Source organism: Scaptodrosophila lebanonensis, unplaced genomic scaffold (assembly GCF_003285725.1).
Source record: "Scaptodrosophila lebanonensis strain 11010-0011.00,11010-0021.00 unplaced genomic scaffold, SlebRS2 tig00000053-arrow-pilon, whole genome shotgun sequence".
NCBI lineage: Eukaryota > Metazoa > Arthropoda > Insecta > Diptera > Drosophilidae > Scaptodrosophila > Scaptodrosophila lebanonensis.
This window is the reverse complement of record NW_022060548.1, coordinates 12,445,235-12,458,579: the sequence shown is the minus strand read 5'-3', so window position 1 is coordinate 12,458,579 and position 13,345 is coordinate 12,445,235. Positions and strand designations below refer to the sequence as shown.

The following is a 13,345-nucleotide window of genomic DNA, read 5'->3' as shown; positions in this document are numbered from 1 at the left end:
GAAACTGACACAAATGGGTTAATTGTTTATTTGCCGCAGCTGACGTCTGAGAGCCGCAGCCCTGACCAAGTACGGCCAAGCTGTAGACCTCCCGACACACTGGACACAAGAGAACCAGAGCCGGCAGTTTCTGAACAGAACACATGCGGCGATGACGATGCTCTGCCAATTTAGGAATGATTCCCGTTCGCCGTTCGTCTGTCTAAACAAAATATTGTATTGGCAGAGGGCAGGAAGAGGGCAGACCCAGGTCGTGGGCAGAACGGCACACGCTGACGCTCGCCATGCCAGCTGATTAGTGCAAAATATGAGTCTATATATGTAAATAGTATGTATGTAATAGTATGTGTGTATATATATATTAGTAAATTTCTCGGCAAGCGGCTGCTGTCAATCTCGGCGCTCACTCCGCCAAATGATGGCCGCCTTTTACCTCTAGATATGCTCATCGTACAAAAATGTTTTATATTTGGTGCAGTGAGGCACGCGTTTTAAATATAGACACTTGGCAAAGGGCGCATTTATGTGGGGCAGGGGCACGTCTTTGATGCTCTGATATTTTGAAAAGCGTTCTTTCCGTTCTTGTTTATTTTCGTGGCTAATTAAATGCATGCATTGTTTTGTCAGAGCTTGTAAATGGTGTGAATATTTTCTTTAATTGAATAAATTCTATTTTTGGCACACAGATCAACACCTAGCTATATAGTAGGCAAGAATGTGTTTATAAACTCAGGAATCAGTAATCATTTTATAACGTATTTAAGAGTACATTTAATTGTAAATATGGCAATAAAAATTTAACCATATTGAGAGCAACAAAGTAATCACTAAAATACATAAAATAAATTCTTTATATCCCCTTAAGAGCTTTAAATGGAGTTTTAAATGAAATGAAAAAATACTTATTATTTTTTCAATGACATTCCCCTTTCTTTCGATGAATCAAATGTTTTTGATTTATTTTACTTCAAAGCCTCACATTAAATTAAATAAACAATTTGGAGTCTATTTCTTTAAAAAAAAAACAAACATTTGAAACTATTTATGAAACGTGAAAATATTTTCATCTTTTCATTTATCCTCTTTAAAAGTTGTTGGCTTCTCCATTGCCTTTTTAATATTTTTCGCTAACTGTACACTTGACAATAATTAAGCAATTTTTTGTTTGGCTATTTCTTGCAACTTTATTGGCGTAATTTGTTGACCCACTTTCACCAAAATGTTATACAGACTCGAGCCGCTTATACCAATTAAGGCATATTGAGTTATTTTCCATGCTTATTTTTTGTAATTAGACAACAAATTAGAGCAGCTGTGGGTGGCAAACGCTTTCACACGACACAAACAAATGAATGAATTTAAAAAGGAACAGACGAGATTTTGAGTACTCTTGCTAAAAGGCACAAAATAACAAAAATTCTAAGGAATGTCTTATAGTTTTCCCCAAACTATTTGCTTTTCAAAATTATTCACTCAACTAATGGCTGTAGTCTTTAAGCTTTAACATGTTACCAAACAAACGGCCTACCTTGAAGAGTTATTAAAAATACTACAAACATTTAATTTATATTTAATGAGGAAATTGTACTAGTTAATTAACTATTAAATGCTAATAAAATTGATTCAAGTACGAAAATTGATATTAGTTGGGTTAAATTATTTTGAAAGCTTTCACAAGGAATCGCGATTTGATTAAATTTAAGCATTTACATTTTTGGGGAAATTCCACAACATTTTTTTAAATAATTTATTTATGCGGATGTAAAACACTTTTAATAAGTTGCTACATGATTCTACGTAGAGCATATGGGATGCTATATGTATGTATTTTTCCACCATAATACTGCTGTTTACATTTCTAATTTGTGTCTCACTGTGGTTGCTGTTGTTTCTTTTATGGCCGCCATATTCATAGGCATACACACATATATGTATATTTTGTTGACTGCAACAATTTACGGCAACATGCCAAACACATAAAGCATATTATGGTGCTCATAAATAAAACGGAATAAAATCTTTTTTTTTTTTCAAAAAAAAAAATGTTTCATATTTTCGAGTGCATAAAATCTACATTTGTGTGTCTGTCTGTCCAGCTGATGGCCAAATAAATTTACAAAATAAAAATATTTAAGCATTATCAAAGCGTTTGCGAGAGCTGCAGATTTGTACTGTGCTCGTATGTATATGTGTGTAGACCATATGGATGGACTATATGGCTATATTATGTATAAATAAATTTATTCACACCTCACTCGCTCCAGTCACTCATTGACACAAAACTTGAAGACGCCCGCCCACTCACAGCAATTAAATAAAAAAAAACGAATACATGTACAGATACTATATAGTATATAAAAATGAAGTCGACGGTTTGGAAAAAGAAAACAAAACTTGCGTAATTCTTCAACTGAAAATGCTCGAGAGTCAAGTGCCCCCTCTGATAAGGGAATTTACAAGAGCCGATTGGTAGTTGCCAAGTAAAACAATAATAAACACGCGCTTTCATTGTTGTTGTAGTTATGACTATGGTTAAGAGGGCGCGCAAAACAACTCAAGTGCCGCTGCCAACGACCAATAACAACTTGTACATCAACAGCAACTATAACTCATAGATTTCCAATTGAAAGCTAAGCGACGCGTCGGCCCCACAGCTGCTCACATCTGAGTGAAGTAACTTAACGACGAATGAAGTGATTTGTCGGGTGCGAGCGAGATGGCCATAACCCACGGTCCAAACAAGTTGCATGCAGTTGGCTGAAGCAAGCCCAAGCATGCAATCAATACGCTTTTAATTACAACCTACACACACACACACGCACACACACACACTACACAGATACAAACGAAAAGACGTACACACAACCAAGTTGTTTGCCCTAACAAAAGTTTTCACCATTTATGGCAAGCGGACCTTGCCTTGTGACTGTCACTCATTCAGTCATTCAGTCCGCCTGTCCTTCTGTCTAGCAGTCTTTCAAGCAGCCTATTTGGCATTGGCTGCTCGCATTCATACATGTATACATATATGTACATATGTACATATGTATGTACAATTCCATTCATACAATTAACTAATAAGTGTAGAGCCAAACTATCATAAATTATATTTTCTATGGCAATTTGTTACTTAAAGAAATCAAAACAAATTGTTTATCTCCTCTTTTTGTGATTAACAATACCATTGCTAAAGCTTTGTGCACAGCACTACTCTGTACAACTATTGTTATTACTATTTCAGCGGATTAGCAACCATTTTTAGGTTCAATATTTATTTATTTAATTCATTCCAGCTTAAAATTTAACTTTCTTCCTTTTGAAATGATTTTGATTAACCAACAACTCTACTACTTGTACTCGAAATTATAACAAGTCCTTTAAGCGACAATATGGAGTTATAGAGTCTTTTAATTATCAGAAGAAAACACTACATCTATGAAAGGATATAAGTACACATATAGACGGAATGAAATATAATTTCCCATAAACAGGAGCTGCTAATGAACAAGAGTAGACTGATGATTACATTTTATAGCTTCATACCGCAACGTCTTTTTTTCCTGAAGCTCTATTTATGATGCTAACATTATTCAACACTAAATATTTCATCATTTCGATTTACTTTCCATTTATTGTGTTTTCCTCAAAATGGTGTTTAACTGTACCTTTGTAGATTTGCATTTACTTGTGCATACTTGTATGTGTGTTTTGTTTGTTTGTTTGTTCGTTGTGGTTTTTGAGGCGCGTGCCATGTGTCAAGCGACTTGCGACTTGTGACTATCTAACGCCTCTGCATGCCTCGTCGTTGTCGTTGTTGTTGTTGTCGTTGTCGAGTCGTCACCATCCCCAACACCATCGCCATCAACATCGCCATCGCCATCACCATCACCATCAGCAGTGCCCTCGTATTCGTCTTCGTCTTCGGTCTTCGTCTTGGCTCTGTCCACACTGACCCACGCAACGTTCTCGCTATGCATGTTCTCGATAACGACAAACCCACACATCGTCTGACACACTTGGCAGATTATAACGCCAGTAAACTTTGATTATTTGGTTTTAATGTGACTCTATAAGCAAATTTTGTTCGTTGCAAATGGGTGCGCACAGTAGTCAGTTAGTCAGCTAGTCAGTCAGCCAGTCAGACTTTGAATTCAGTCAGCCGCCTAATTGTGGCGGAAGAGGTGTGTGCGCTTCTTAGGCTTGTTCCACTGCTATTTACATCATACCCAAGGTAAATATTATTGAACAAAAAGTATGAACTATCGAATCATCTAACTTCAAAGTTACACAATGACTCAAGCAATTCTCATTATCTACTTTTTCAATTCAACAAAATAAATAAATAAAAAATAAATAAAATATAAAAGGTTGACAAACTGTATAAATTGATTTTCATTTAGTTTTATTGCAAAGGAGTCAAATATTTTTCCATTTGCATTTTTAAACCATTTTATATTATAACGAACCTTAAAATCCAACTCCATCAAAAGAATCAAGTACTTATGTATTTTTAAAAATGTTCTTAACTCTTAAACGAACTCAGACTTTTCAATGAAAGATGTCAATGCAGCTCTGTTGCTTGTGTTCTAAAACTGTAGAGTTTCCAACTCAATGAATTATAAGTTTTCACATAATTTTCGCAAGAATAAGATGGGCTAAATCCTATATAAATCTCTGTAATAATACAAGTATAACTTATGCGATTTGAAAAACGATCAAAAGTTGGCGCAACATTTAGAATACATTGGAATGTATTTGGTAAAAATTGTCACCTTTCACTCTAAATTTATTTAAACTTCTGCCAAATTCTTATTCCACTTTCAATTCGAGCGTATTCTGTACCACCGATTCGCCAGATTCTGTGTTAAAGAACAAGCGACGCTCAAAACCTTCCCTGGTAAGAATACCAATGCGCACTACGCCCCCCGAGGCAGTATCTCGAAAAATAGCATGTTTTACAGCTGGAAATAAAATCTTCATTTAAAGAGCAACTATGAAAATGCATGTTACCACCTTTTTTCACGAATTCAACACAATCCTCCAGTGGCATGTTAGGCTTGTAGTGCTCCTTAACGAATCCATAAATATAGGATGAGCCAGATCCACCGATGGCGCAAGCCTCGCGCACCAACATCCCTCCCAATGGCACACTGTAGACCTGGCCGCCAAGCTTCTCATCCCAACCAGCCACAATCATGGCAGCTAGCAGTGAGCTCCGATAGTTGTAGCAGAAATTGCGAAACTCGGAGGCAGCCTCGAGCACTGTAGCCGGCTGCCCGGTCTGATTCTCGTGGTAGTCCAGCGAATAGGCCACAATATCGGCAATAGCCTGTGTGTCGGCTGCCGAGCCACTGCGGCAGCAATAGATGTGATCCGTAATGCGAGTGAGTTTGTCCGTCACCCGATTGGCCACAAAGCTGCCGGCACTGGTGCGCGAATCAGCGCCAATAACGACGCCACCTTCAAACTCCACGGCCATTATTGTGGTCTTTAAACAAAGCCATAGTCAGTTTAGGCAAAGAGAAGAACTTTCCAAACTTACGCCCGTGCTAATTGGAGTTTCCAAAAAGTCCAACGCATCCATTCCTCAATTTAATGTGTAATACAATTATTTGTTTTTGTAAAGTTCTATAAATGTGTACTAAACAAAAGTGTCCATAAAACTTTCGAGTGTTCGAGCAAAGTTAGCAGCTCTGTTTATTTTTGAAAACTATTATAAAGCTTGGCTATTCCATTTAGTCTGTGATAGACTTAACATTTCAATATATTTTCTCCATTTGTCTCATGTTAAATGCCAGCTTATTCAAGAAATATCACATAAATTAAAGATTTAAACGAAAACGTTATAATCAAAATCATAATAGAATAGATCTATTTATTACAGATTTGGCTAAGTCTCCATAAACTGAGCTGCTGAAGCAATCAAGTTAATTCCAATTAAGGCGAAACTCTTAGATTACAATACCTTGCAAGTCCTCAGGTCCACTTTTTTAAAGTTTTAGCATTTTCTCAAGTCTTTCAAGAGATTTCTTATGGGCATTGGAAATAATATATATATTACTTTTCCATTTCGGCGCCAGCTAATCCATTTATGTTTCAAAATATGCAAAAATATTACATTATTGAGTGTCTTTTTAATGAATGACATGTTTAAAATATTACGCATACGCTCTGCCTACGCTTGATTTTCATATATCTATGAGTATATATGGATGCAATTTTACAATTGAAAAACTCCAAGAAGCAACAAATGCTGTCAAATATTTCATTTTATTTACAATTTTCCACATTAGTCTAGCAAGATTTTCAAATTTCCGACACATTTCCGAAAAAATTATAAACAAACATTTTCATGTGCTAAGGACAAGGTTGCTCGTGAATAGCATAAACAGCTGCAACAACAATAGCAACTACATACTTGTATTATTAACTCGAACAATGCTGTAAAAACTGACCGCAACATAAACAAAATGCCACATAAGCGGGCAACGAACAAACTGCTGATGATTATTGAAACATTGCCAATGGAATGCAATCTTTTGTGCTTTTGTCTAGGAGGGGGAAGGGGGGAGGGAGCGGAAATGAAAGCACTGCCTGCACTTTTGGGGGTGGATTGGCACGCGTTTTGGCCATGAGGTGGCTAGCCAGCCAGCTAGCCAACTAGCCAGCCGGCAGGCAAATCAACTCACCAGATAGTATATGGCCTAAATTTTCCATGGCAGTTGTTGGCAAGGTTCATAAACGGACGTGCGGTCGTGCGTTCATATATCGATGAGCTACGCAGTTTGTTTATCTCTCAGATACATTGCGCCGAACTAAAATAGAAATTTGCCTCATTGCGTGAAAGTTTGCCAGCAACAACAACAACAAGAAGAACAACTAAACCAACAACAGCTAGAACAACAGCAATGAAAAGCGCCAACTATTTTTAACCTTCACATGATTTTTTCGCTATACGCTATAAAAAGTGTATCTGTAGCGGTGTCTGTGTCCGTTTCTGTGAGAGTGTGTGCCTGCCTCGATATTTGTTTATTATGTTTGTTTCGTAGGTGAAGGTGAGCAGCAGTTGCTGTTTTTGTTGTTGTTGTTGCTACCACCTGTGGACACACGCGCGCCACTATTGAAAATGAAAATTCATTACGCCAGTCAGCCAAAAATAACTAATTTGATTCACCCATACACACACACACACACACACACACAAAGGCACACGAACAGCGAGAAGCGACAATGACGTCGGGCAAAGAAATGCTCGGAAAAATGTTGGCCATATTTGCGAAGTCTATAATTAGATGCAGCCTGCAATTAAATTTAGAAAATGATGTCCCTACACAGCGCAAAAATATCGACACTGCTTCTCTCAATCCCAAGAAACTTTTTTGAACTCCTTCCCTAACTTACTCTCTGGCTGTCTTACTTATTGACTGACTGTTCTCTTGACTTGCAATCGATGATCAAAGTTTCGTGTGATTTTTTGGAAAGTTGACCCTCAAATGAGGTGCAAAAATATTAATTGCGATTTTTTTGTAGGAATAATGCTTCCAGTCGTTATTCTGTCCCAAGATCAATATGTATTCGCATTTTCTAACTAAATGGATTACTTTAGCAAGCTGGGATCAAAGTACTTCAGTGTGATGTGTATATTGATTTGATCAAGCAAATATTAAACATATGTACTTCTGCAAAGTACGAAAAGCAGCTAAGATACTGAACGCATTCGCTTGTATACTGGATCTATAATTTAGATTCCTTTCTCTATCCACTTCATATTTACATTTTTTAAGGTAGACTACTTAAAAACCTCAATGATCATGTTTGCCTCTACTAAATTTAAATTATAATTCATGCTCGGAGTGATTTTCATTCTCAATTAATTTCAAGTTAGAATGCAGACTTGATATTAGAACTCCAAGCCTTTTCTATCAGTGTATTTAGATGTTGTTCGAACTGCTTATAGATGCCCCAAAGATTTGTTGACGAATTGCTGTAAACAAAGGAAGAGCAGCAAATGGTGCACAAGTGCAAGGCACACACACACACACACACACACCTACACACGCACACCAGCTATAGAGTACATTCATAGCTGAACCATCAGCTGTGCAGCGGCGGCTGCGTTGGCGTCGTTTTGTTGTTGCTGTTGTTATTGGTGGTAGTGGTAGCCCAGCCCCTGCCTGACACCCACGATTTGTTGGCTACGCGCGCTAACTAAAAATAAAATCGCTTGCCACTATAAATGCGTTGGGTGGGTGGTTGTTGTTCGCTGTCTTGGCCGATTTTTCTCTTTTTTTTATTTCGCTGCCGATTTGTGTTTACTGTTTGCAGTTGGCACGTATGCGGTGACGAAAGCAAGAACAGAAGAACAACGTTTTGTATATATATAGTGTATACTGCTTGTAAACATACAAATGCCAGTCAGCAACAATAATAAAATACTCAGCAGCCGACAACCAGCAGCTCCATAGATGGACATCAGTCGGCGCTAGAAAATGGCGCGCGTCTCAAGACAGAGACGGAAAATTTGCAATGGCTTGGGCTTGGCTTTGGGATGGGCTTTAAATATTGAATGCCAACAATCAACATCTAAGCTATTATGATCTTCAAACTATATAAAGAGTTGGGCAGATTGTTGCATAAATAGGAACATGATTATACTCTACTATATACTCATCTTGCAACAATAATTAGAAAGCAGAAAGAGCTGACCATCAAATCTATGTGTTACTTGTTCAAATGATAATCGATTGTTGTTAGTTGTAATTCTTCATTTTCAACAACTGTATTTTAGAACATCAGAGAGACACTTATAAATTCGTTATTATCAGTAACATCGAGAAATTAAGTTCAGTCATCAACTGCTATGAGAAAGAAATTACAATTTATGATTCCATTCATCCGTTCCTTCTCAAATATAAAAGCTAGAATCAAAGCCCTAATAATAACAGCTTTCAAACTATTTGGATATATAAATAATGGTTTCTAATATATAAATATTCCAATTTTAAATTCAAATTTTATAATAATAATATTTCTAACTGCCTGCTACTTTATAGAAAACAGCACAGTGTTGTTTGTTGAGTAATAATTGTTTTGCACACTTGAGTTCAATTTGAAATTTAACACTCAAATTTATTTGGAATGTTCAGCAAAAACAATCTTCATTGAAATAACACGACGTTTTGACATTTAGTTTGAAATACTATACATACTATATATGCAAAAGGCGATATACTTTAGATACTCGTATATATGTAAGACCGACAACATTCGCCTTCATTTCAAAAAAAATACGAGGTGCAAAAAATTAATTTATCATAAACTCATCAATGTGTCTGGAGAGGCTGGAAATATACAAATTATTCAATTAAACAACAAAACTTGAATTACAACTTGGCAGAAGGCCGACCATAGAAAGATTATATTTATTTAAAACTTCTAATTCACAAAGTTTATATAAACAAATAATATTTCTAAATCTCGCAATTTGCTTCACTTATTAACAATTTATAGTTAACAATTGATTCCTAATAGGTCAATAAACTTATAGTTGATATTTCTTAAGCTATTAATTAGTAGCCAAAGCGGTCTGTTCGCATTCCATGAAACTTCGACTAAAAAATCGGCAATTCAATAATTTGCCACAGTTCCGTTTAACACCTGAATCTCTGGTCATATACTACATGTATATAGTAGATTGTCTATGTTGGTTCAACAAATAACGCCACAGTCACCGAAAATCAGTCCATAAATGGTCAACTGAATCATTTGTTTAAATTTGCAATGCCTGCCTGCCTGTGTGTTTACGCAAAAGGCCAATACTAATGGGCCATATGAGCGCAAAAATTGTTCACGGACTGATGACGTATTTTGGGAAATCATAACATTTGCCAACACTCGCACACACACATGCACACATGCATAAATACATAGTACATATGTGTTGGGACTATATAGACGCGATGTGTGAAATATCAAACTGGCGGCGGTAACTGGGGCCGGACGCTGGGACGCGCTCGGTACCTGTTGTCTTATTTTTACCTCAAAGCCCAAGAGAGAGGGAGAGCACGCACACTCGCACACACACATACACAAGCAGCTGTCTGTGAGATCGAACGAATTCACCACAGCAGGCAAACACAACATACACACACACACAAATATACAAACATCTACGGCAAACTGTTGATTGGCTGCAGTGCGCTTGCGCCGGCCCAAGCAGCACGAAAATGGCTGAACAGTAGGGAGGTAACGGAGCATACGATTGGACCCGACCGGCCGGTCTGCTGCTCTCTGCACCTGTATGTGTGTTTTTGTATGCTGGTGTGTTCGTGTGTGTATGTGTGCTCAGTTGGCTGTGACGTGTGCACAAGTTCCCCAGCCAGCAAGTTCGAAAAGCATGTTCGAATTTCAGCATTTGGGGCGCGTGCCGCCACGTAGGGGCAATGCTAGCCGGCAGCCGCCACATTCTACGTATAAGCATATACGTGTGTGCATGTGTGTGTGCGCGCGGCCAGTTGGAGCAAATGTTGAATTTCATTCATAAAAACCGAAAGAGTGCGCATCTCGTGCTTCAGTTGTGTTCGAACAAGCAAACGCGACGGTTTGGTCAGCAAAGCTGAAAAGCAAGGCAGCGAATACAACAATAAAAAAAAAATAAGAATACAAAATTTATACAACAAGCAGACATACAAGTAGAAGTATTTCACAAAATCTAACTAAGTGAAAATTTGTGCAGTGTATAAAAGTAAATATGAAAATTCAATTTAAGTGATAAGCACAGTGAAGAAAATTGAATAGAAAAAAACCACAAAAAGTAATTGTTTAGTGACAGTGAAAGGACCATTTGGCGACGGCTTTTGCGCACCGAATTAAAAGAAAAGCTCCAGTGCCTAATGAATGAAAACCTGTGACGTATGCGCACACATACTTATACGGATTTGCAAAAATTGAGAAGAAAAAAGATGTTAACTTAGGCAGCCCATGAATTTTTATCGATTTTCTTTGTGAGAACCTTTCTGCTGCCCCAAGACATTCTCCAGTGTCTCTGTGTGTAAGTGCGCGCTTCAGTGTCCGTGCTGTATCTGTGTCTGTGTCTGTCCCTCCATCTGTGTGTGCGTGTGTGTGTTTTTGTAAAAGGCGCGCGCCCAGACAGCCTGAGCGGATTGCCTTAAAAGCGAGAAAAGGCACAGAGAAAAAAACAGGAAACCTTTTGAATTCTTCTGCACGTGCCATTGCGATCCAGGTGGGTGTTCACAAAGTTTTGTTTTGTTTCCTCAGAGAGCAAACATTAATAAATTTCACTTTTATGTACATATATAAAATTTAAACAAGTGTGTTCTAGTGGGTGTGAACAAGCCCGCAACAAACTAATGCCATCGTTTTATAATTCAATCAGAAAAACTATACACTAGTTTATGTTTTCTGCCGATTTAAAATGTCTCGCCTTCTGCTTTTAATAGCCCAACATAAATTAGACAAAGTTATGAGTTAAAGTGCTGCGCTTTATCTACATTTCTATCTTTGTGGATTTCTATAAAATGGCGGAAGTTATAAAAATCTAGTTGTCACATATAATTTGTGCCCATAATTTGGCAATAAATAATAAAAAGTAAAAGCAACAATTAAAATTGGATGAAAAGAAAACTGCTGCTAGCTATAAAATTTTTCACGAAATTTTATGTTGAATTTTACAAAAATTAAATTTATTGCCACAGATAAGCACTTTTGATATATTTTTACGAAATTTGAATTTATAGAAAATGTTTTTCTTAAAGAAAAAAAAAAAAAAAATTTGTTAAATTTTTCTTTACAAACATGAAATTTATGGCACAAGTTAATTAAATCAACATTTTTTGGGAAATGTGTAAAAACAACATTTAAATATAAGTCAAAAGCTGCAGAAAGGTGTTCGAATTTTGTTAAATGTGACATAAATTTAGGCTCCAGTTTTAAATTCTTTAATTAATTAAATACAAAATTAGAAAAAGTAATTTATGTGCAGGGCAAAGAGTCTAGACAAGTGCTTTAATGTTATGTTATTCACATATTAACAAATATTCGGACATGAATGGATTTAATTTTAAATTCAATTTATTTTGAAACTAACTACCGTAAATAAAAAACAAAACCTTTTAAGATTATGACATGATTTATGACATGAATTACTGACGTCTACATTCTTACAATGTTGTTGGAACACGAATATAATATCATTGAATAAACACTTTCAGACAATGTTGAACAAAAATACATTTTGTTTTTATGAAATGTTAGTCTAGAGCACAGAAAATGAACTGCAAATAAATATTCAGCATCTACTAAATGCACCGCCTGAGTTATTTGAATAAAGTCCAAAGTGAAATCATATAATTTTCTGCATTTCTAAATGTATCCCATCTAAATGAAACATAAATTCATTTAACGCTCAATAAATATTTCTGCACGTTATGAAAACCGCAAGCAAATCTCAAACACACACAAATATTTATATATACTATATTTATATATAGAAAAGCATACCCGCACCTGGCAAGTGAGGCGCGCAAAATAAAATTATATGTCAGACAAAGACGCACAAAACGTTAACAGCGACTTGTTGGCCGGCAACTGCAACTATGTAAATAATATTTATGCCAAACAAACACAACAACAACAACAGCAGCAACAGCAACAGCAACAGCAAAGTGTAATTAAATTATTGTCAGGCGAGGCACGGCTAATTGAAGGAGCTTACGATGCAATTTTGTGTTTACAATTTAATGGCACATTTTTGGCCAAAGCCGAAACGAAAATGCTTGCAGTTCAGGAAGCATAAATGCAACTAGTTTTGAAAGCACAAGAAGATTTGTTTTTAAGAAAATATATTCAATTTTTTCCGCATGCAGTCAGATAAAGAACTACAGCCTTGCCATGCAGAAGAGAGAGTATTTTTCGCCTTTCAAAAGCTAATACATAAATAGAGCATTTTGGTAAGAAGCAGCATTTAGGACAAAATACATTGTAATTCGTACTTTCCGAGCATTTCTAAAGATGGCATCCTACTATACAAATTGTGAGTTCTGTCTCGCTTGTTACTTTTTAAAAGAAGCATTTCAATAGCTTCGCATTAGTTATTAAAAAACGAATGAAAAAGCTTGTTTTTCAAATTTAAACTTAGAAATTAATGTGCCAGAAATTCAGTTATCAAGAGAAATTGACTGCAGGTTGCAAAGCTTACAAAATTTTAAAAAGGAACTGCTGATCCTTTTCTTGTGAAATGTTAAGCAGTACGGCTCCTACTTACTGAGAAACTTTAGGAGAGAAAAAAGTAATAATTAGCAAAATGATTTACATGCAGCCTCCCATG

At 36.4% G+C, this 13,345-nt stretch overlaps 2 protein-coding genes across 2 annotated transcripts in view; one reads left to right on the top strand and one right to left on the bottom strand.

The window, feature by feature from the left end:
• LOC115623460 (zinc finger protein 853) overlaps nucleotides 1-13,345 on the top strand; it is a 60,552-nt gene that overhangs the window by 32,749 nt on the left and 14,458 nt on the right. The window lies entirely within an intron of this gene.
• LOC115623461 (proteasome subunit beta type-6-like) lies at nucleotides 4,755-5,680 on the bottom strand. The gene is made up of 3 exons (XM_030517818.1): nucleotides 5,543-5,680; nucleotides 5,014-5,488; nucleotides 4,755-4,961 (listed from the first exon to the last, which is right to left on the bottom strand). The coding sequence occupies exons 1-3, from the start codon at nucleotides 5,582-5,584 to the stop codon at nucleotides 4,810-4,812; spliced, it is 669 nt and encodes a 222-aa protein (XP_030373678.1). The 5' UTR covers nucleotides 5,585-5,680; the 3' UTR covers nucleotides 4,755-4,809.